The 21,472-nt window shown below is 55.9% G+C and overlaps 7 protein-coding genes across 7 annotated transcripts; 3 read left to right on the top strand and 4 right to left on the bottom strand.

Annotated features, from left to right (window-relative positions):
• The first annotated feature begins 2,119 nt into the window (after positions 1 to 2,119).
• On the top strand, positions 2,120 to 4,101 carry BDP55DRAFT_651012 (major facilitator superfamily transporter). The gene is made up of 2 exons (XM_060574019.1): positions 2,120 to 2,484; positions 2,596 to 4,101. Exons 1-2 carry the CDS (start codon positions 2,181 to 2,183, stop codon positions 4,014 to 4,016), a joined length of 1,725 nt encoding a protein of 574 aa, XP_060434212.1. The 5' UTR covers positions 2,120 to 2,180; the 3' UTR covers positions 4,017 to 4,101.
• A 395-nt stretch (positions 4,102 to 4,496) lies between these two features.
• On the bottom strand, positions 4,497 to 6,428 carry BDP55DRAFT_725047 (multidrug resistance protein fnx1; the record flags this gene model as incomplete). The annotated part of the gene is made up of 2 exons (XM_060578968.1): positions 4,497 to 5,769; positions 5,833 to 6,428. The coding sequence occupies 2 exons, from the start codon at positions 6,426 to 6,428 to the stop codon at positions 4,497 to 4,499; spliced, it is 1,869 nt and encodes a 622-aa protein (XP_060434211.1).
• A 1,911-nt stretch (positions 6,429 to 8,339) lies between these two features.
• BDP55DRAFT_651008 (Mur ligase) lies at positions 8,340 to 10,617 on the top strand. The gene has a single exon (XM_060574018.1). It carries the CDS (start codon positions 8,457 to 8,459, stop codon positions 10,170 to 10,172), a length of 1,716 nt encoding a protein of 571 aa, XP_060434210.1. The 5' UTR covers positions 8,340 to 8,456; the 3' UTR covers positions 10,173 to 10,617.
• Positions 10,364 to 11,841, bottom strand: BDP55DRAFT_543985 (Mur ligase; the record flags this gene model as incomplete). The annotated part of the gene is made up of 2 exons (XM_060568453.1): positions 10,364 to 10,617; positions 10,725 to 11,841. The coding sequence occupies 2 exons, from the start codon at positions 11,839 to 11,841 to the stop codon at positions 10,364 to 10,366; spliced, it is 1,371 nt and encodes a 456-aa protein (XP_060434209.1).
• Positions 11,842 to 12,751: 910 nt separating this feature from the next.
• On the bottom strand, positions 12,752 to 15,050 carry BDP55DRAFT_651001 (mitofilin). Its single transcript, XM_060574017.1, has 2 exons — positions 13,020 to 15,050; positions 12,752 to 12,961 (listed from the first exon to the last, which is right to left on the bottom strand). Exons 1-2 carry the CDS (start codon positions 14,946 to 14,948, stop codon positions 12,917 to 12,919), a joined length of 1,974 nt encoding a protein of 657 aa, XP_060434208.1. The 5' UTR covers positions 14,949 to 15,050; the 3' UTR covers positions 12,752 to 12,916.
• Positions 15,051 to 15,911: 861 nt separating this feature from the next.
• BDP55DRAFT_352993 (ras family protein) lies at positions 15,912 to 16,981 on the bottom strand. Its single transcript, XM_060567000.1, has 5 exons — positions 16,814 to 16,981; positions 16,726 to 16,745; positions 16,639 to 16,665; positions 16,378 to 16,569; positions 15,912 to 16,324 (listed from the first exon to the last, which is right to left on the bottom strand). The coding sequence occupies exons 1-5, from the start codon at positions 16,890 to 16,892 to the stop codon at positions 15,977 to 15,979; spliced, it is 666 nt and encodes a 221-aa protein (XP_060434207.1). The 5' UTR covers positions 16,893 to 16,981; the 3' UTR covers positions 15,912 to 15,976.
• A 1,434-nt stretch (positions 16,982 to 18,415) lies between these two features.
• Positions 18,416 to 20,685, top strand: BDP55DRAFT_543934 (phosphatidylinositol phosphatase; the record flags this gene model as incomplete). The annotated part of the gene is made up of 3 exons (XM_060568449.1): positions 18,416 to 18,623; positions 18,726 to 20,446; positions 20,515 to 20,685. 3 exons carry the CDS (start codon positions 18,416 to 18,418, stop codon positions 20,683 to 20,685), a joined length of 2,100 nt encoding a protein of 699 aa, XP_060434206.1.
• Between the last annotated feature and the right edge of the window lie 787 nt (positions 20,686 to 21,472).

Here is a 21,472-nt window from a genome sequence, read left to right as displayed (position 1 = left end):
CATGGTGACCGTCGGCACGCCTAGGTAATGGTTCAGCAAGTCCATCGAGCCGCTGTCAGTGATCCCGGGCAAGAAGGACAGCCGCCTCGGGACCTCAACCCCGGGGCTTATATAAGATAGTATCAACATTTGTTTGGGCTGAAGTCTCCCTTGCGAAGATGATAAGCCTACCAAGACGTGCACATACGCGCGCGGCTCTGACGTGTGAGATTCTCGAGCGAGGTTTCGTGGTTTTTCTCGGATCTGGCCCCTCCTCCACCGGAAGTAGACCGGCCCCATTTTTGCCTGGTACCAACTACCAAGCGGAATAACGGAGGGGTGTTTTCGGGAATACGGAGATACGGGAATATCTTCTTCACATTCCACCTTGGGCCCTTCGGCGTTAAAAGTGATTGACTCGTACATGAATGGAGATTCTTCCCGATTCTTCACGATAACTGGCATTTTGTTGTCACCATTGTGATACCAAATTGATAGTCTTGGCTGCAGAGAGCGAAAGATACCTCGACTCGACGCACACCAGGAGCAAATGACACCAGAAGAGTTGGGAGAACTTTCGACGAACAGCAGAATGGCAAGGGTTCGTCTGAATGATCAGCAGTTCCCGCCGGGGAGATAATTATCTTCCAAACATTCCCTTGAATGAATGTCAACCCGGTCCTCACGTCCTCTAGGCTCCAGCATTCAACCAGCGCTGCTTTATCTCAACCCAACTTGAACGCGCTGCCGAATACGGCCACTCGAGAGCGCCAACAGTGGCTGGAACCCGCGGACTTGTCAACTTGTCTGTCAGACTAGGCTTGACTCGGGCCCCAAGCTCCCTGCAAAGTTCGACGCTGTCGATGCCCACCACAATGGGGTGGGATGGCGGCGTCCATCCCGAGCGCGCGGGGGAGAATGTAAGCCAGTGCGCCACGCGCCACGCGCCACGCGCTTTGCTAAGCTCTTGCGCCTTTGGCACTAGACCAGCCCAGCCCGCACTTCAACCTCTCAGCCCTGCGTCTGCTAAGCACTCACGGCACGTTTAGCATTGTTGGAGTTGAGCTTTTCCGCGAAAAGGGTTCCGAAAGGGGCAAGGCGAAGGCTTTCCCGCCCGCTGGTCCAGCTTACTTGTTTAGCTCTTGACAAAGAGGCTCGTGACCAGAAGCTGGATCGGGGGGAAGAAAGGTTGGGGGCTTGCACGAATAGGTAGTCGAGAGTTCTAGAGCTTTGCGTGTCCCGCGGCCCCGGGGGCGGATTCGCCGATGGGCGGAACGGGCTGTGTTGTCAAGTGTCTTGGTGTTCACCTTTGGCTGCCTTCGAGGAGGTTTTCTGACAGTCTGAACTTGAGCACTGGTTTTGCAGATTTACTCGAAGGAAAGGTCACAGTCATCAACTTGAAGATCTTGAAGTCGCTGACAATTCATCGACGAGGTACTCCCGTACGGATACACCGATGGAGACGTCATGGTCCCGTCCCGTTGGGAAGTTTAGAGATCAGATTAGATTCCGAGTCTCTCCCGCTGGGGCGTCATACCCGAAAAGGGTAAAAATATCCTCTCTCTAGGGGTCCCATAGAACAGGCTGTCACCGACGCACTGCGCACTGACTGGTTTGATGGACGACACAGTTCAGTTGCTGGAATGCCGACTCGTGTGCCGCGTGATGAGCCAAGGATGTGTGTGCTTAACTGGGAACTTGGTCTTGGTGAGCCCAAAAAGCCCAGTCAGCAAGTTAGCAACCACCACACGGAAGCAATTTTCAAGCAAGGGACGAAAAGAAAAGATCCATCCATGATCCAAAGGACCCATATCCGGTACACCCTACCCTGGACCGGACCCTCTTACTAGAACTCGCCAATCCCACGTGTAAGTCCGAAACAGACGGCTCCAAGGCAAGTCTTTAGGTCCCCTTGTCCCGCTGGCCTGCCTGGTTCGGGGATCTTTGATTCAATTTCTTAGTCCCGTATGTCTAGTCCGGGAATGGCGAATTTTCCAAATTGTAAATGGGTCCTGCCCGGTTCGGAGGGGTGTTCCCGCCTTCGCGCGTTGGCGTCAACCTGATGGGGTAGATCGTTTTCTATTACTTCAACTCGAGCATCGCCCGTCGTTGTTGGCTCGGGTTGAGAGTCACCTGTTTTTTTTTTTTTTTAATGTCAGGGTAGCAACATCCGAGGTTGAAGGCACATACTCCAGTTCACGATGGCTTCTCCGTCGGCATCTGAGAAGCAGCAACAGCATGTCCGCAAGAGCATAGACTCATCATCGGGCGACCGAACCGCCGCTGCGACACCGGACGTCAACATGCTCCGGGACGACAAGCACATCCCCGACGACTCGAGTCTATCACACAGCCGATCGAGCAGAGACGACTCCAGCGACGACAATGGCAACGACCTCGCGCCGCAGCAATCCAATGCTTCTTCAGTATGGGCCGTTGACAGCATGTCATTCCCCCGCGAAGCCATGTTCGTAATCATTTGCTGCATGGCCCAGTTCTGCACTCGTGAGTTTGCTGCCCCCCCTCCTCTTATCCCCAAGCTCCATCTCACAACACCACACCGTTCCGGAGGCATGAGTAAAAACATGAAAACATGAGACTGACCACTTTTAACAGAGGCCGCCTACATGGAAACCCTCGTCCTCCTCCACGTCATCGGCGGCTCCTTCCACGTAGACAACCCAGCCCGCCTAGCCTGGCTCGTCGCCGGCTACTCCCTCACCGTCGGTACCTTCATCCTCTTCTCGGGCCGCCTCGGCGACGCCTTCGGCTACAAGCGCATGCTCATCATCGGCTTCGCCTGGTTCTCCGTCTGGTCCCTCATCGCCGGCCTCAGCGTCTACTCAAACTTCACCCTCGCCGTCTTCTCCCGCGTCCTCCAGGGCATCGGCCCGGCCATCTGCCTCCCCAACGCCCTCGCCCTCTTCGGCGCCGCCTACCCGCCAGGCCACCGCAAGGCCATGGTCTTTTCCTTCTTCGGCGCCGTTGCGCCCATGGGCGGCGTCGTCGGCGCCGCCATCGCCTCGACGCTCGAGCTCGAGTGGTGGCCCTGGGCGCTGTGGGCCCTCTCCATCTGGCTCGCGATCCTAGCCGTCGCGGGGTACTTCATCATCCCCGAGCCGCACCACGCCAAGCTCGATCGCCCCCCGAGGACGCTGAGCGACATGTTTGTCGAGCTCGATATCCCCGGCGCCGTCACGGGCATCGTGGCGCTGGTCCTCTTCAACTTTGCCTGGAATCAGGCGCCCATTGACGGCTGGAAGACGCCCGAGGTCCTCGTCCCGCTCATCCTCGGCCTCGTCCTCTTTGGCGTTTTCACCGCCATCGAGTTCAAGTACGCCGAGAAGCCCCTGTTGCCCTTTGACGCCGTCAACGCCGACGTCGCCTTTGTCCTCGCGGCCGTCGTCTGCGGCTGGGCGACCTTTGGCGTCTGGACGCTCTACCTCGTGCAGATCCTCCAGGAGATCCGCACGCTCTCGCCCCTGCTCACGTGCGCGTGGTTCTCGCCCGTCGTGGTGACGGGTGGCCTCGCGGCCGTCATCACGGGCAAGCTGCTCGGCCCGCTCAAGGTGCGCCCGCCCGTCGTCATGACGATGGCGCTCGTCGCCTTCACAGTCGGCGTCATCCTCACGGCCACGGCGCCCGAGAACCAAATCTACTGGGCGCAGATCTTTGTCTCCATGATCATCATGCCCTTTGGCATGGACATGAGCTTCCCCGCCGCGACGCTGATCCTGTCGAACGCCGTCAAGAAGGAGCATCAGGGCATCGGGGCGAGTCTGGTCAACACGGTGGTCAACTACGGCATCGCGCTCGGCGTCGGGTTCGCCGGCACGGTCGAGGTGCATGTCAGCAAGGGCACGGGGACCAAGGAGGAGCAGTTCAAGGGATTCCGGGGCGCGTTGTACATGGGTGTCGGGCTCGCTGGGTTGGGACTGTGCGTTGCGTTGACGTTTTTGGCGAGAGAGTGGCGGCATCGGAAGGGCGGTTCAGGGAACGAGGAGAAGGCTGCCGAGGCGCAGACGGGGAACTCATGATGAGACTTTTCATAGAATAGATGAGGTAGCTGCTCGGCGCAGCCATAGAATAGATATTGATAGACAACAAAGTTTTGTTCACAAACGGGGTGTGAGACCAGCCATCATGTGTGAATCGATTTCACGTTATTTTATGGCCATTTCTATCATGATTACTTGTAGTAGCGGGATACCTTAGAGTCAGTTCACAGAAAATTACATAGCAGAAATGCCTGACACATATTTCAAGTCACCTGTAAAACAGAAGTTCACAAAAAAAGGGCGGAGTGATGAGTAACCGCCTTCGATCCACGGAGGAATAAGAGAAAGAATGCATCCCATTTTTTTGGTATCCAGTTGATGCTCGCTGCCAACCAAACAAGATGCTCCTGTCCTAAAACGCCATGCTGTTGAAGTCTAGCAAATCCTTACATCTCCACCACCTTCATCCCCTGCTCCCCCCTTCTTCCACTTTGAGGCGTCCTCATAAGAAGCCGAACCTCATTTCCCAGTCCGGCTCCGAAGCGTCTTCAACCCCGTCTTATGCTCCGTATGGTTCTTACTCAACTGGACCTGTCTAACAAACAAGCTCAGAACAAGCCCCAGCCCGGCAAACGCAACATAGACGATATACATCGTCCTCAGAGAACTCAGATACGCCCCGCGCGCAATCTGCCCTTGCTCCCCCTGCAAATCTGCCACCACGCCCACACTGGACGCAGCGCTCGAACCAGAGAGCATATTCGCCAGCTCGGGACCAAGTTCCTCCCTCAGCCGCGGGTACTGCCTCTGCATCTCATTATTAAACACCACGCCGCCGATCACAACAGAAATAGACGTGCCCATTTGCCGAATGAACCCAAACGCCGACGTCGCCGCCGCGATATCACGCGGCTCCACCGACGTCTGCACCGCAATCAGCGGGCTCTGGAAGTTGGGCCCGATACCGAGCCCCGCGACGATCTGGTAGATGATAATCTTTGTGAAGTTCCGGTCGAGCGGGAGGTCGTGAAACAGCCCGAAGCCGACGGTCGTGACGAGCATGCCGCCGACGATGAGGTAGACGTAGTTGCCCGTCTTGCGGATCAGCACGCCCGCGACGGCGGAGTTGAGGGATAGGGAGAGGACGTAGGGGAGGAGGTAGACGCCAGATAGGAGGGAGGAGACGCCCTGCACGCCCTGGAAGTAAAGCGGAAGCCAGTAGCTGCCCGAGATGAAGGCGAAGGCGTGGCAGAATGCCGTGGCAAAGGCCGCCATGTTGGACCAGCTGCGGAAGAGGTGCATCGGGATAACGGGGTACCGCGCGTACTTCCATTCGTTGACCGCAAAGATGCCAATCGTGACAATCCCAAACACAATAAGACAAATAACAGTAGGCGAGCTCCAGGGGTACGAGACGCCGCCAAATTCGAGGCCAAACAGGAACATCAACGTGCCGCCGATGATGGTGAGCGTGCCGACCCAATCGATCGCTTTCAAGCCCTGCGCGACGGGCGTCCGCGGGTTGTGCAGCTTGAGGACGAAGAAGAGGACGACGAAGCCGACGCCCGAGATGGGCAGGTTGACGTAGAAGCACCAGCGCCAGGTAGCCTTGCTCGTGAAGACGCCGCCCAGGACGGGCCCGATGGCGCTCGAGACGGCCCAGACCATGCCCATGACGCCAAAGTAGACGCCGCGCTGGCGCATGGAGAAGAGGTCGCTTACGCAGATGTTGACGAGGACGATGATGCCACCGCCGCCTATGCCCTGGATCGCGCGGGCGCCGATCAGCATGCTGTTTGTGGTGTTAACATCAGGTCCCTCCATACATACTTCTTTCGATTGTGTTAGAACTTACCCCATGCTCGTAGACAACCCACAGATCAACGACCCAACCCAAAACACACCCACAGCGCAAAGCAGAATCGGCTTCCGGCCCCAGATATCAGAAATCTTGCCCCACGTCGGCACAAACGCCGCATTGCTGAGGAGGTACGCCGAGCCGATCCAGATATAGCCAATGTTGCTCTTAAACTCTTCCGCAATAGTCGGCACGGCAGTCGTGATGATGGTGACATCCAGCGCCGCCAGGAACAGCGCCGCGCATAGCGAGAGCACGATGAGCGTCGTCTCGAGCTTTGTGCGGCCGGCCTCGGGCGTGTCTTCGGCGCCGGCCGCCGGTGGTGGTCCCTGCGCTGCGGCTGTCTGCGTTTCGGACGCCTCTTTTGTGTCGCCGGGTGCCGTCACATGGTCTGTTGCCATTGTGGCAGTAGCGTTGTGGGAGAGGTCTTCCGCCTTGATGTCTTTGGTGGTTGTCGCGTCGGGGTTGCTGCGGATGGTTACCGAGTCGCTGCTGGTGGTGGGCGATCCATCTTCGGTTTGGGAGCCGGCGGCGCGTTCAATGTCGCCGACTTTTTCGTCGTCGTGGACCTCGTGGAGGTCTTTTGCTGTCATCTGTGCTTGGCTCTCTGCTGGTCGATTGTTTTCTGGTGCTATTGGAATGTTGTATGAGTGCTGTGTGCCTGTCTCAGGAGCTCAATCTGTTCTCGTGATCCTGAGCGAGGGACCGATAATTCATAGGGAGGAAGTGGTGAGTTCAGAGGTAGCTGAGCTGGACCTTTCAACGGGAGTATAGAATCGAGATCACCAGCTTCGCGCAAAGAGAGACACGATGAGGTGGTGATAGATACAACGCGCTGAGTGAGGCTTGGTTGGGTATTGTCCAGTGAATGACGATGTTCAGCTAGTAAGAAGAAACCCGTCGCAATAGCCAGCCCGGTCAAAGTTGTCACAAAGGAGAATCAAAAAGTCACGTAGGTAAAGAAAAAGAAGGGAAAATTGACGAGCGAAAGGCGCAACAAATTTCCATTACGAATACAAAGTCGATGACAAGCACCTCCACATGCGCTCCAACCCTGGTCCCATGGCGAAGAAATCGGGTAAGAAAAGTGGACGTAAAGGGACTGGTCTCGAAGCAGCTAAGAGCAAGGGGTGTGGGATCTAAAGCGTCCAAAGGCTGGGGTAAGTGAAAATCGTATGTAATGGGTAGTGGTATGGGGTGGGAAGAAGCGAGAGCGACGAGGGGGAGAGAGAGAGAGAGAGAGAGAGAGAATGTCGAGTCGTTGCCGCGTTGCCGAATCGGCAAAAGTTTTTGGCCTCGATTGACAATGACTAAAGTACTAAAAAGAGACTTGGTTGATTGGAAACGGGCCTCACTGGGGCAAATGCGACATCGGATTTAATCAGCACACGACCTCGGCGCGAGAGTCGGTGAGAGTGTTGTTAGTACACACTTGATAGCTCATGCTAAAAGTACGAATACTTGTCTTTTCCAACCTATCCATCCGAGGTCTCTATCCGTATACCTAGAGTACCTTATTCGCCGGAGCAGTTCGTCCTGGTTCATATGACTCTGCCCGATTGGTTTACAGCTATGACAAGTCCCCAAAAGAGTTGGTGTTCTGATTATCCACCATCCATAAGCCAGAGCCGAACTACCTGACTAGGAAGCTAAAGACTGCTAAACTGCTCATTCATCCTACTTATCCCACCTGAACCGTGCCGTCACCGCGAGGCAGTTGCTAGTACGGAATACTACACGGATAGACGCATCCATTGGAATCGAGTGGAGGCTTGGTAATCAGCCTTCAACATAAACTCATAATTGTTCACGTGTTATAGTCGCCATCCTTGCTACATCTGCAACGGCGATGTCTACGACCCTGCGACTTGACCTACATGGAAAGACAAAGACGCCCAGATCGCAGACAGCGGACGCTTCTGCGACGGGATCGATAGAATGCCGGGGTCCTCCCTTCCCCCACTTCGGCTGTTCCCCCCGCAATGGAAGGCTTATCCTTGGTTGTCGGAATGCTTGTCATCATCACTGGGTCGTTGCGATCGAATTCATCTTTCTGTGTAGTAATTCGTTTTACTGGCTGCTTTTCTGCTGAGTATCTACTTAGAGTACCGCTACAAGATAATAGTTTTTAACCAACATACTAATAGGATTACATGGATAACTATCGTACAGCATACGGCTTGAGGACAATACTAGAATATATATCGTCCAGGCTATCTTGTGAACGACGCAAACACCCAGTTTCTACAGCGGCACAGCTCGTCTCTCGGAGCAAATGGACAAAGCGTCAGTTCCAGTCGATACTCAATATACTCATGTTGCGAAATATGGAATCTAATTCTGAGTGCATCACTGAGCCGTGTTCAATAACTTTTAATCAGTAAAGGTAACACAATGTCGCGAGACCAACAACCGTCAAGAGTGGAGTTCCAAAGCCTCCCTTGAACCATCACTCATCTCAAGTGGGAACTCACTTCCACAAAAAAGCTTCACCACTCACAAACCGCCAACCTAATTTCAGCCTCACCACCACCAAAACTCACAAACAATGCTTCTTTCAACGTCGTAATGACCAGTTAACTCGCCATTCCATCCCCCTGTCTCACCAACATCTCACACTCATGAGGCTCTTCCTCCGCCCAATAGTCTCATCGCTCACAAAACACACCTTCACCAACCCTCCCCGCTCATCCAGACTCATAACCACAATGTCCTCCTCCCCATCACCAACACAACCCCCCTCATCACGAACTTACACCGACGCAATCAACCTCCTAAACACACTCATCCCAAACCTCAAAATCCACGCCCTCTTCAACAAACCAAAAGATGCCGCTCCCACTCCCACCTCATCCTCCTCCTCCTCAGCCTCAAAACCAGACCCGGCAGCAACAGACCCAAACCTCCTCGCCATCCCCGAAATGCGCGCCTGGCTCCTCCGCGCAAACCTCACCCCTCAACGCCTCTCCTCCCTCTCCTTCATCCACATCGCAGGCACAAAAGGAAAAGGCTCCGTAACAGCCCTCACGACCTCAGCCCTCCTCCACCACTCATCTTTCTCTGCACAATTCGGCCCCATAGGAACCTACACCTCCCCGCACCTCCTCTCCCCCCGCGAACGCATCGCCATCTCAGGCCACCCCATCTCCCAATCCCTCTTCGCGACATCCTTCTTCGAGCTCTGGGACACCCTCTCCGCCTGCACCACCTCCAGCCCCGGCGGCGCCGCCAGCACAACCGGCCCCGACCTCGGCATCCAACCCGGCGCCAAACCCTTCTACTTCCGCTTCCTCACCCTCCTCGCCCTCCACATCTTTCTCAAACACTCGGTCCGCACCGTGGTCCTAGAATGCGGCATCGGTGGGGAATACGACGCCACAAACGCCATCCCCGGGGATGCGGTAACAACCTCTGTGATTACGCAGTTGGGCATAGACCACGTCGCCATGTTGGGATCTACAGCTTCGCAGATTGCGTGGCATAAAGCAGGTGTAATGAAACCCGGCACCGCAACCTTCACCCGTAAACTCTCAGAGGAAGGACACCCAGGTGTAATGGCCACACTCCGCTCCCGCGCGCGAGAGATAGGCGCAGAGCTGATGGAAGTATCCGACGAGGATGTCGAACGCTGGACAGGTGTCCCGGGGGCAAAGTTACCCGGTGGAGACTTTCAAAAGAGGAACCAGGCTCTCGCTGCGCTTGCTGCGAGGCGACATATCCAGGTCCTCCAAGCTCGAGAGGCGGGGTCAAAGACGGTAGAAATCAATGCTTCGCTGGCTGATGTACCGGAAGTCATCATCGCTGGCCTGCGCGAGGCGACGCTCCGTGGTAGACATGAAGTTTTACAGCAGGGCAAGGTATCGTGGTATCTTGACGGCGCGCATAATGCGGATAGTCTGGCGGAGGTGGCGCGTTGGATATCGCCCATCATCACCTCTACAGACCTCTCAGACGCAGGCCAGGATAGCTTCGTCCTGGTCTTCAACCAACAAGAGCGCGACGCCTCCGCTCTCCTGAGAGATATGCTCCGCCAGATGGAGACGCTAGGCGTAGGCCTCGAATCGAGACTGGCCGCTGCAATCTTCACTAGGAACGACAAGACCAATATCGCAGGCGAGGGAGGGGACGTGGATTTGACTGTTCAGGAGACGTGTGCCGCGGCGTTTAGGGAGGCGTATCCTGCCACCAAAGTCATGGTGTGTAGGGACCTGACGGAGATGAAGAGCGCCGTCGACGGCGTCGTGGAGCAGTCTTCGGGGACAAAGGTGCTGGTTACGGGGAGCATGTATCTCGTTGGAAACGTCATCGGCTTGTTGGAGCCGGAAGGTCTATTGTGACCACTTATACCTACTAGGTAAGAATAGAAAAAAAGAATCTAGAGTTGAATCCGTGAGGACTTATCTGTCCGCCCCCTGTATAAGACCGTTGTTAAACCTCATTCTACCCCGTATATCCCATAGGACCAGACCCCATAAGCTCAGGGTCAAACGCAAACGCAATATAAATACTCCGTACCCTCCATAAACATCTACAACGCATCTGCGCCCTCCAAGATCCCCAGCGCGCCGCCAACAAGATGTAAGCTCCCCGTGACAAGAGCCTGCACGCTTTCGCCTTCGGGCAGACCCTCACCGACGCTCCGGACATGGTTCAACGCTTCTTCGATAGTCGGTATCACGCGCACGTCGGCGTGGGGATCCAGCTTGGACCAGCGCTCTGCAAACTGCCTCTGCACCGTCATGGCCTCGATGGCTTTGGCGTCGTACTGGTGGTTGACGAAGTCTATGATCCATCCGTCAGCTCTCTCTCTCTCTCTCTCTCTCTCTCATCCAAATCCCCTCCGGCATCCCAAAGACGTGTCTGAAGAGAAAAAAAGGGGGGGAGCTTACCTCGCTTATACCCAGTCTGGGCATAAGTAACATTTGTACAAAACACCACACTCTCAAACGCCCGCCCATTCTCCCTCGTAATAGCCTCATACATGCCATCCAAGAAGTCAATCGCCTCCGTCCGACCCTGCTGATTAAACACCAACGCCCTCGGCCCCTTCTTCCCTCTGCTGCTACTCTCATCCACATACCACCTCGCCGCCATCCGCAAACTATCCGTCGTATGCGCCCCGTCAACATACCACATAACACCGGCCTCCGCCTCCTCGTCCTTGACTTCACACCGCCCCCTCCAAACAACCCCCTCCAACCCCTCCACAAACGCCCTCGGCAACCTCTCCGGATCCCTCTTGAATCCATCATCAACCCTCTCCAGCGCAGTCTCAGCAAGCCTCACAGCCAAACTCGCATTCCTCTTCTGGAAAACCGCATCAGGCCGAATCTTGACCCCCTCAAGCCTCTTGTCCACCCCAACAACCTCCATCTCGACCCCCTTCTCCCTAGCCCTCTCCTCCAACACACCCGCCGCCCCAGCAACCTGCTCAACCGTAAACCCCTTACTCCCCTTCTTCATAATCCCCCCCTTATGCCACGCAATCTTCTCCACCGTATCCCCCAGCGCAAAAACATGATCGATCCCCAACGTCGTAATCCCCGTCGCCACAGGTCTACCAACAAGATTCGTAGCATCATACTCCCCTCCAATCCCCGTCTCCAATATCGCAACATCACACCCCTCGCTCAAAAAAGCATGAAAGCTCACAAGCGTCAAATACCGCGAATAAATCGGCCTCGTCCCCACCGCAACCTCCTCCTCCAGCACTTTATTCCCCTCCCCCAACCTCTCCCATACCTCGAAAAAGTACCTCGCAAACAGCTCCTCCGAGATGGGCACCCCGTTAATCCGTATCCTCTCCCGCACCGCAATCAAATGCGGCGAAATCAACAGCCCGACTTTCCGCGGTACCCCGCGCGGCGACGCGGCGCGGTGCCGCGCGAGGATGGAGTCTGTGAAAGCGCAGGTGCTTCCCTTGCCCTTTGTCCCCGCGACGTGAATCACGTTGAGGCTGTCGAGGTCGGCGACGGAATAGCCCACGCGCGCGAGGTACGTTCGCATTTCGGCGACGGAGGCTTCATCTGGTCGGATGCCTGCTTTGCGGCGGGCTTCGATTATGGCAAAGGGGGTTTGGAGGGTGTTGAGCGCGTCGACGGCGTCCTGTGCGTCGGAGCTTTTGTTAGCGATGCTTTCGTTCTGCAGTGTCTTTGTTTCTCCGTTGCGCCATTGTCAATTGCGTAGCGTTGTAGTCCCGAGGTTGAAGTTGCGAGAGACATTGCCATCTCCGACCTCGGAGACAGCAGACAGCAGACAGCTTGTCAAGCTGCACAGTGGATGAGACAAGACTTACATTATACGTCCTCCCGGCGGTAGCCATCATTCGTCGTCCCAGAAAGCTTGAAAGTAGAAAACTCCTGCTGCTGCTGTTGCTGTTGCGCGTGAGGCGTATTACGTGGCGGGATGCATGATGCATCAAGGACGTCGGGGAGCTCCCTTTTATTTTGGAGGTAGTTTGCAGCGGGGCTTGAAATGGAGGGGTCGTTGGAGCTCTCCCCTTGATCTTTGGGCACTTTGGGAAGGTAGAAATTCGGGGTTGGCAGCTGTTGTCTCTGCACTGCTGCACCCGGGTTTCGGTGGGGGGTTTGTTTCTGGTTATATGCGGCTTCCAGGTTGAGGTGCGCTTCGGCACTCGAGCCGGGAGACGGGTCCGGGGACCCTGCGCTCGGCGCTCGTCCCGCCTCCTACTTTGCGTCTATCCTGTATTAAGTTGAACGGGGCGGCCACCGGCTTGTGACAATTGCGTTGCTGAACTTCTCAAACTCAATTCGTCTTCTTCTTTACCTGACCCAATTCTGTTACAATATCCTCTTTCCAAATTGAATGATGGGCCTAAATCAAAATGAGGACTGCACTCTACAGCTTAGCACGGGATCTGGACACATGATATGGAACATCACACGAACAAGTAGACTTAATAGAATACACTGCCTTCATTCAAGTCTATGGGCTATGTCTTACACAGACCAGAGGTCTAGGCCATCTTGCTCCCTTTCTCTCTCTCTCTCTTCTCTAAATAGTTCCCCCCGTGGGAGCACCTTCATACTAGAACAAAAGAAAAAAAGTTGTTTCCCGTCCATTATTCTACCTTGAGACTCTGCAGGCGCGCTTCTGTCGCAATGACCTAATCAAATATGTTAGCTTATATTCTCACTTCACGCACAATCAGGGACAATACTCACATCAAGAGCCTGCTGGACCTCAAGAACCTTCCTCACCTCACCGAGCCAGTCTCTGCTCAGCGTCTTCGCCCAGCCCTGCAGACCGTTCATCTCACGGGCCGCAGCGTCCAGGTTACCCTCCTCCAATAGCGTCTGCGTACGAGTAAGGATGCTCTCGACGTCGTCGCCGCCGACCAGACCCTGCTTCTTGAACATGACCTTGCTGAGGAGGTAGCTCGACGCGTGGCTGGCGACGCCGGCCTCCTCGGGAAGAAGAGACGCCTTGCGCACCTCGTTGGCGACTATCCTGAAGCGATCAATAAGCTGTGCCGCGTTGGAAAGACCGCGCTGGTAGGCCGACGGGTTAATCGAGGCAATGGCCGCGTTAACAACGGGGTCCTCGGCCGCAATCTCCTTGAGCGCCACGAGCTCGCGCGTAAAGGGTTTGGGCGTCGTCGCGTTCTCGAGGCTGGCGCGGACGGCGTCCACGGCGACGTGGAGCTGCTGCGTGCGGAGGTTGGTGTCGACAACCTCGTTCCAGCCCGTCGTCAGCTTCTCGAGGTCCTGGACGGCCGCCGAAAGATTGTTGAGCTTGCCGAGGCGGCCCTCGCGCTCGGCCTCGACGTGGCCCTGCACCTCGGCGACGAACTCCTTCTTCAGGGCGAGCGCCTGCTCCAGCAGCTGGTTGTTGAGACGCTCCTCATTGAGCTGCTTCTCGCGCTCCAGCAGGAGCTTGACGCGCTCGTCGTAGGCTCCCTTGACCTTCTTCATCTCGTCCTCGAAATCCTTCTTCCACTGGGTCTCTTGGGCGACCATGGCGGACTCGACACGGGCAATCAGGTCGTTGGCGGCCTTGTCAAAGTCTGCGACCTTGGCCTCGACTTCGGAAGCAGCCTTCGCCTCGACCGAAGACTTGATGGCCTTGATCTTGCCTCCAACCTTGCTCAATTCGCTCTTAGCCTTGGTAATGGTGGGAGAGTAGCGACCATGGGCCTTGTCGGCGTTGATGACGGTGATGATGTCGTTGAGCATGCGAACAAGATCCTGGACGACGGGCTCGGTGGCATCCTCAATCTTCAGGGCGTCGATCGGGGCAATGGGAGGGAATCGCGAAGGCTCGTTAACCTCGGGGGCCTTGAATCCGTTGGAGTCCTCCTTGGGCGCAGTAGCAGGCTTGGTCTCCTTGACGGGCTCAGGCGCGGCCTTGGGAGCCTCTGGCGCAGGCTTGGCCTTCTCAACCGGCTTGCTCACCTCCTCCTTGATGGCGACGACCTTGGCAGCGGCCTTGTCAACAGCGCTCGACTGACGACCAGCGGGCTCGCCGTTATCGGCTACTCTCCATGACGCGCCGCTCTGGGCGGGGATCTTGACCTGGCTGCCCGTATCTCTTCCCTTGAGCTTGTTCGAGAGGTTGGGGAATCGCTTGCGGAAGTCTGCCTCCTCAAAGTAGAGGACGGCCTGCTCGCCAAAGGGGACATATTCGGTGAAGAAGTCGTGGAAGTTATCGTTGACGCGCGAGTACCAGACACCGCCTCCGAAGCCAACGGCACCGAGGATGGCGAGGGTCAAGACGAGGTTCCTCAATCGGCGGAAGAAGCCCTTCTTCTTGGGCGCGGCGGCGGCGGGCGTCTCGGGCGGAGGAGGAGCGGCAGCGGCAGCGGCAGCCTCTAGGTTGGGAATGACGACCGCGGGATCGGGAGTCGGGGGTGTGAGAGGGACTTCTTGCTTGGGGATGGTCGGCTCGACGGCTCCAATCTCGGGGATGGCGCTCTTGTCTGCGGTGATGGTCTCTGATGCCGGCAGGACGGCAGGTTTGGAAGGGTCGACCTTCTTGTCGTCGGCGAAATGCCTCCTCTGGCGGGCGGCAGCGACCTGCCATTGGCGGCCAACAACGGCCGCCGCAGGCCTGTGGCCGAGCACCCTCACGGATCGAATCGACGTTCGCAACATGAGGGGATGCAATGGACCGACAAGGCGTAATTGGGGGTGAATGATGTCGGGGGGGAGATGTGGTGGGCGATAATCCGTACCTTGAAGCGACGGGAATCCAGGCACAAAAAAGCTCAAGGAAAAGTTCGGCTAAAACTGGGTGAGCTTCCAGCCGCGCCGTGCTGGTCCGCTGCGAGCGCCGAGCGGCAGGAACCGGGATCTCAGCCAGGGCCACCTGCCTGTCCGTAGAGCTCACGTCACTCGGCGGCAACACCTGTCACTTTTTGACACGCGGCTTTCATATTCGCATCTCAGTCAACCTGAGATATCTCGCATTTCGCTTGTAGTGATTATATAGGTCCCTGTGGCTTTGCATGATTTCTGCCAATCGAGTCTCAGAATCCTGGCGAACCAATGAAGAAATTTATAGAAGCTACGTCACAGCTTTATTTCCTCGGTGGCTGCGTTTGGAAATCTTCATAGGCACACAGTCCATGTGCAGTGCATCACCAAGCCCAAAGTGAAACGATAAGAAATTGTATACGGCCCCATCCTTGAGAAAACAGTTGCCTCTATCGCATACTGTACATCAGAAAAATGCTGCAGGATGCTTCCCCTAGTAAAGTGAATCCGTTCCCGTACACCGTCTTATCCCAGGACTGTCCCTACACCCGAGTTGCCGCAACCGAATGACCAGCTCAATGAAGACTCGAAATGTAAATTCACACACACGCAACTCTCCCCACCTTCTCCCCTTGGAATTCCTTCCTTTCAAAAAAAAACATACTGTTGATATTAAAAAAGCTGGGTCTGGCATACCCATTCTTCGGTGTAGGATTTGCGACAACGCTCTTCTTCAGCCCAAACCCATCCAGCCAAAACGCCGTCGTGTACGTGCTTGCATCTGGTGCGGTGCCTGACTGATGGGTGCCCTCGCGCAGTCTGCCAACGGGAGACTGCCTCGCCTCTGACGTGATGCCAATCTTTCGCCGATTTCCTTGGGTTCGTTTGATATATATGATGATTGTGGTGTGTGAGTCCGTTCTCACTTAGCAGCTGCAAGGCCCGCTGACGTTGCTGCCAGGAGTCTCGGGTTGGAGGCTGACGCCCTGTCGCTGGCCTGGTCGGGCGTGCCTAGGGCCGGCCTGGTCAAGCGGCAGCTTCTTGGCGATAGCAGTGAAGAGGTCCTTGACGTTCTCGGCCGTTTTGGCTGATGTCTCGAAGAAGAGGAGTCCGGCCTCGCGGGCGTAAGCCTCGGCGTCGGCCGTGGGCACCGCTCTCTTATCGGGCTGCTCGGTGACCAAATCCAGCTTATTGCCGGCAAGGGCGATGATGATGTTCTCGTTGGCTTGTCTCTGCAATTCCTTTACCCACGCCTTTGCCTTGTCCAGGGATGCCTTGCTACCGTTAGCATTCTGGTAAAACGTGCCAAAGTTGGCTTTCAACCTACAGATTGGGTAATATCGTAAACTACTACGGCGCAGTTTGCGTTGCGGTAGTACATGGGTGCAAGGGACTTGTATCGCTCCTGTCCGGCCGTATCCCAAATCTCGAACTTGACTGTGGTGTTCTCGTCGAGGGAAATGGTCTGGGTCAAGAAGGCGGCGCCGATGGTCGATTCGCGGTAGGAGTCGAACTGGTCCTGTAGTTGCACACGGTTAATGGACTGGTGTGATGATGAGGCCGGGCAAGTTGTGCATCGGGAACTTACCTTGACGAAACGCAACACGATGGAGCTCTGAACAGCAGGTTAGCACTGGGGGATGGGATTTCCATGAAGATCCGAACAACGAAATACCTTTCCAACAGCGGACTCGCCTATGTACCATCGAAAACGTTAGCTATTGTTATGGTAGACCACTTGGGCGGCAAGAAGCATTACATACCTAGCAAGACGAGCTTGAACTGCGCAAAGCGCGTGTTCATTCCGCGCGCGCCAGGAGCACCGGGGCCTCGGGCAGCCATTTTGCGTAGTGTGAAAAAAGAAGTTTGGAGAGGAGCGGGCGATGACAGGAAAGTCGGTGTTGGATGAGCCTAACACACGGAGCGAGAGACTGGTTTTGGAGGGCGGCTGTATCGAATGTCGCCGGACGGACTCGGTCGCTAGGCTTCGGAAAGGGTGGTCCAAGTCGTAACGAAGGAGATGAGGGCGATTTTACGTTTGATCGGGATGGGGATCGAAGGTCGCGAAAGCAGCCGTCGTGGATCGAAAGATTCGTGGTTGCGCGGCGGGAGGGGCGAGGGTACGAGTAGAGGTTCGGTGGAATGTAAGGTGGGAAGCAGCGGGATGGGAGTTGATGGTAAATCGGGTCCTGGAATAATGTGACTGCCTTGGGGTCAACCGTTCTTGGGGGTCTCGGGGGGCGTGTGGGTGCTGTTAGGTGTGCGTATGTGTCGGTGATCACTGATGCCCATTCACTGTCCTCTGAGGTGGTCAGTCTGGCTGTCTGAGGTGGTAGGTGGTTGAGGGAGTCCTAGCGCCCGACTAAGGTACCTTAGCACCTTACCTAACATCAGGACCAAGCTGTCTGCAAGTCTGTAGTGGAGCGCTGAGGGATGTTCGCCGGGCTGTCAGGTGCAGGTGGACGGACGGGACGGGGGACACCTACGACCCCGATGACTTCGCCAGACTGACCTCCAGCTCGATAGTTGGGCTGAGTGCTCTGCGTTGATTGGCCGACGGGAGGACTTTGCCGTGTTATGTAATCTCTCCCAGTCTGCTGGGCAATGGAACTCTGCCGCCGTCTGCATCATCTTGGGTACGTACTGCTTTAGTCATGATCAGCCACGGCACCATCGTCACAGGACGGGACTCAGAGGGAGGACATTGGGACATGCTGCTCCATGTCCAAGGCTTACCTAAGGGGTTGCCCTTACATAAGAAATCCAGTCAACTACCAAGCTCCCTCATTGGATCATAGCTCCTGAACATGACCTGTGCGCTACGTTATCCGGTCCCTCTTTCACAAGCCGGGCGTCCAGATTTCCAGATGTCCAGTGCTGCAGTGCACCTCCAGTCCCCTTGCACAGCAGAAACAGAGCTCAAAGCAGGCAGTTCCAGTTTGTTTCCCAAGTTCCCAAGTACTTGGTACCCCATCAAGTACCTAAGATACCTTGTGTGGAGACATCCCCCCTTGCCCCCCATTCCACCCGGGCTGTGCTTGCGACTGCAGAGTGACGACAGCCATTTTATTGGGGTTCGCAATTCAGTGCAGCCAACCAAAGCCTCAAGCTGTCCTCAAGGCTCTGGACACCGAGTGCTCGAGACTTGATCTTGCGACCGACCAACAATCGTCAGCTTCAACTTCAACACCTCCCAGTTGCACGACAACAAGGGCTTCAAGGCTTCCTCCCCTCTTCTACCTCCCCCCATTCCTTCGCTTCTTTTCTGCTTTGCCTTGCCTTGCATTGCCTTGTCCATCTACCTCTTGCTTCTCTTCACCACTCACTACCTTAACTCCTTCAACATCGTGTAGCCGCCCGTCACCATGGCACCCACCCTTCCTTATCGCGACATCAACATCAAGGTCGCACCCGACTCTTACGTCTTCACTTCTCCCTCCTCGCCTGATGCTCCCGCCTTGGTCATTGACCGACCGACTGGAGACCTTCGCCTTGGAGATGCAGGCCTTGGCAAGAGGGTATCTCGGCAATCAAGCATCGCCGGGATTTTGGGCATAATCCAACTCAGACTTGGTAAGATCCCACGCGGTCGCCAGCAACGCCGTCAACCCTGTTTGGCCTGCAATCATACACAATTCGCTAACTCTCCTTCCTTCCTTCCTTCCTTCCTTCTAGACAAGTATGTCATCATAATCAACAAGGCCCAGCCTGTCGGCCGCCTCAAGGGCCACATGGTCTACAAGGTCGTCAGTACCGAGATCCTCCCCATGCGCGAGCGCCAGATCCGAGACCCCGACGAAGATACCTTCATTGGCCTGCTCGACACCTTCATGAAGAACGGCCCCATGTACTTCTCCTACTCTCTCGACCTCACAAACTCCTTTCAGCGCCAGGCCTCCGCCGACACCTCTCTCCCGCTCTGGCAGCGCACAGACGATCGCTTCTTCTTCAACCGATTCATCCAGTCAGACCTGATCGACTTCCGAACGAGGGGCGCCAGAGGCCATGTTGGTCCCCAGCCCGACGTCGACGCCTTCATTCTCCCCGTCATCTTCGGCATGCTCGAGATCCGCCCCACGACCTTCAAGGGGACGCCCATCACCGTCACCCTCATTTCCCGTAGATCCAGACACCGCGGCGGCACCAGATACTTCACCAGAGGCGTCGACGACGAGGGCCACGCCGCCAACTACAACGAGACGGAGCAGATCGCCATCTTTAATGACTCTGGCAGTGGTATGGGCGGCTTTGCTGGCAGCAGCGACATGCAGAGCGGCAAGTACGGCGCCGACGGAAAGGAGACCCAGATCATGTCCTACGTCCAGACTCGCGGCAGTGTGCCCACCTACTGGGCCGAGATCAACAGCCTCCGCTACGTTCCCAAGCTGCAGGTTCGCGGCATCGACAGCGCTCTGCCAGCGGCCAAGGCGCATTTCGAGGAGCAGATCCGTCTCTATGGCGACAACTACCTCATCAACCTCGTGAACCAGAAGGGCCGCGAGCAGCGCGTCAAGAACTCGTACGAGCAAATGGTCGAGAAGCTTGTATCGTCGCCAAAGGAGAGAACCGAGGGCGACCGCATCACGGACGAAAAGTTCACCACAATCCAGCCTGAGAAGCGCGCCGTCGAGTTTGACCGCCTGCACTATATCTACTTTGACTACCATCACGAGACCAAGGGCATGAAGATGCACCGCGCATACGCCCTTGTCGAGAAGCTCCAGGAGGCTCTCCACGATCAGGGCTACTTCCGTGCGGTGGACATGCCGGGATCGAACGACGGCCGTCTCGAGCCTCGCAGCTACCAGACCAGTGTCATGCGCACAAACTGCATGGACTGTCTTGATCGCACAAACGTGGTGCAGTCCATGTTCGCACGCCACATGTTGGACCGCATCTTTGAGGAGATGGGCCTGCAGACCCGCGGCTCATCCTTCCGTGACGAAGACCCGGCCTTTGAGCACATGTTCCGCAACCTCTGGGCCGACAACGCCGACGTCGTGTCCAACTCATACTCTGGCACCGGCGCCATGAAGACCGACGTCACTCGCACCGGCAACCGCACAAAGGTCGGCGCCCTCCAAGACGCTCGCATCGGCGTCACCCGCTACTTCAAGAACAACTTCTTCGACGGACCCCGCCAGGACTCGTACGACCTGTTCCTCGGCGTGTTCCTACCGGGAACCGCAAACATTGGCGGCTCCCTTGTCTTCGCCGACCGCCGTCCTATTCTCATCCAGTCCGTTCCCTACCTTCTCGCTTTCAGCATCTTCCTCGTCCTCGTCGGTCTCTTCTCCAAGACTGAGGCCGTCGTCACCATCCGTGTCTTCATCCTGTTCTGGCTCGCAGTCGCCGTCTGGTCTGCCAGCTTTGTCTTCAGCCACGGCATGCTCTACGTAAGTCACAGCTCTCGTGCTGCCACTCTCCCCTATCCATGTTCAATCCAGCTGACATCCCGTCTCAGGTCAATTGGCCCAAGCTCAACCCCAGACCGTGGGCCAACGAGGGCTACGCCGAGCACATGTCCAAGGCCCGGAAAGATTCCGTCCTGGGCTCCTTTGTCGCTCGTCATGAGCGCGGCCTCAGCACGGCGAGATATCTCCACGCCGAGGAGGGCAAAAAGAGAGTCGAGTGAGACTGGTATCTGGTTGCAGCTCAACTTCTCTCTATTCGTGGCTCACATTGTGTGTTATTGAGCACGTTTTTCAAAAGGAAGGCGGCTTCTTGGTCCGAAATTCTACATTGAACCCCTTTCGTCACATTCTCCATCGAATAAGGCCATACAGAGACCTTGCATTCAATAACTTCTTTTTCCAATGCCGAGCCGGGAGTTTATAGGCATGGAATGGACATGGCATAGATGTCGCAAAAATTAACAGCTTGTCTTCAGAACTGAATAATACACCCCTTTATTTCTTCTCGCCCATTTAATTGTGTGTTTTCTCCTGGTGCCAAACATGGTGTCTGCTGCAATTTCACTTTAGTGACTTGAGTGACGATGACAGTGAACGCATCACGAGGAATTGCATGTTGGATGCAATGCAGGTCAGGGGGTTAGGCGTGGTTCTCAGACTTGCCTTGCATGTAAAATCGACCTGGATTATATGGCAAAGAGAAAGAAAGAAAGGGAAAGGGAAAGGAAAAGGAAAAGAGAGAGAGAGAGAGAGAGAGAGAGAATGGTCATCACTAGGGAATCAAACAAAAGATTAGGTTAAGTGAGGCTCAAGGACTTTCAGGTTAGTGCGTCGACTCCCCCTCTCCTCTCATACCCCTCGGGCCACGTTCCCCATGTTCCTCTTATAGCAAGAGACGACAAGAATTGACCCAAGTACCCTTTTGCCCAGAAATCATTCTTCTTTCTTAGCCAGGTCGTACGAATACGCAACCACACCATTCATCCACCACGTACTTGGATCCTCCTC

The sequence above is a fragment of the Colletotrichum godetiae genome (assembly GCF_030913485.1).
Source record: "Colletotrichum godetiae strain CBS 193.32 chromosome Unknown BDP55scaffold_6, whole genome shotgun sequence".
NCBI classification, from domain to species: domain Eukaryota; kingdom Fungi; phylum Ascomycota; class Sordariomycetes; order Glomerellales; family Glomerellaceae; genus Colletotrichum; species Colletotrichum godetiae.
The sequence above is the reverse complement of the archived record's forward strand: the minus strand, read 5'-3'. Positions and strand labels throughout refer to the sequence as shown.

What these genes read in the sequence shown, in the direction of transcription:
- BDP55DRAFT_651008 (XM_060574018.1), top strand. Translation starts at nt 8,457, where the DNA reads ATGAGGCTCTTCCTCCGCCCAATAGTCTCATCGCTCACAAAACACACC.
- BDP55DRAFT_352993 (XM_060567000.1), bottom strand. Translation starts at nt 16,892, where the DNA reads ATGGCTGCCCGAGGCCCCGGTGCTCCTGGCGCGCGCGGAATGAACACG. An exon ending in GTTCAAGCTCGTCTTGCTAG is followed by an intron (nt 16,746 to 16,813) that starts GTATGTAATGCT and finishes GATGGTACATAG; the next exon opens with GCGAGTCCGCTGTTGGAAAG. An exon ending in GCGAGTCCGCTGTTGGAAAG is followed by an intron (nt 16,666 to 16,725) that starts GTATTTCGTTGT and finishes CCTGCTGTTCAG; the next exon opens with AGCTCCATCGTGTTGCGTTT.
- BDP55DRAFT_651001 (XM_060574017.1), bottom strand. Translation starts at nt 14,948, where the DNA reads ATGTTGCGAACGTCGATTCGATCCGTGAGGGTGCTCGGCCACAGGCCT. An exon ending in AGGTCCAGCAGGCTCTTGAT is followed by an intron (nt 12,962 to 13,019) that starts GTGAGTATTGTC and finishes ATATTTGATTAG; the next exon opens with GTCATTGCGACAGAAGCGCG.
- BDP55DRAFT_651012 (XM_060574019.1), top strand. Translation starts at nt 2,181, where the DNA reads ATGGCTTCTCCGTCGGCATCTGAGAAGCAGCAACAGCATGTCCGCAAG. An exon ending in CATGGCCCAGTTCTGCACTC is followed by an intron (nt 2,485 to 2,595) that starts GTGAGTTTGCTG and finishes CACTTTTAACAG; the next exon opens with AGGCCGCCTACATGGAAACC.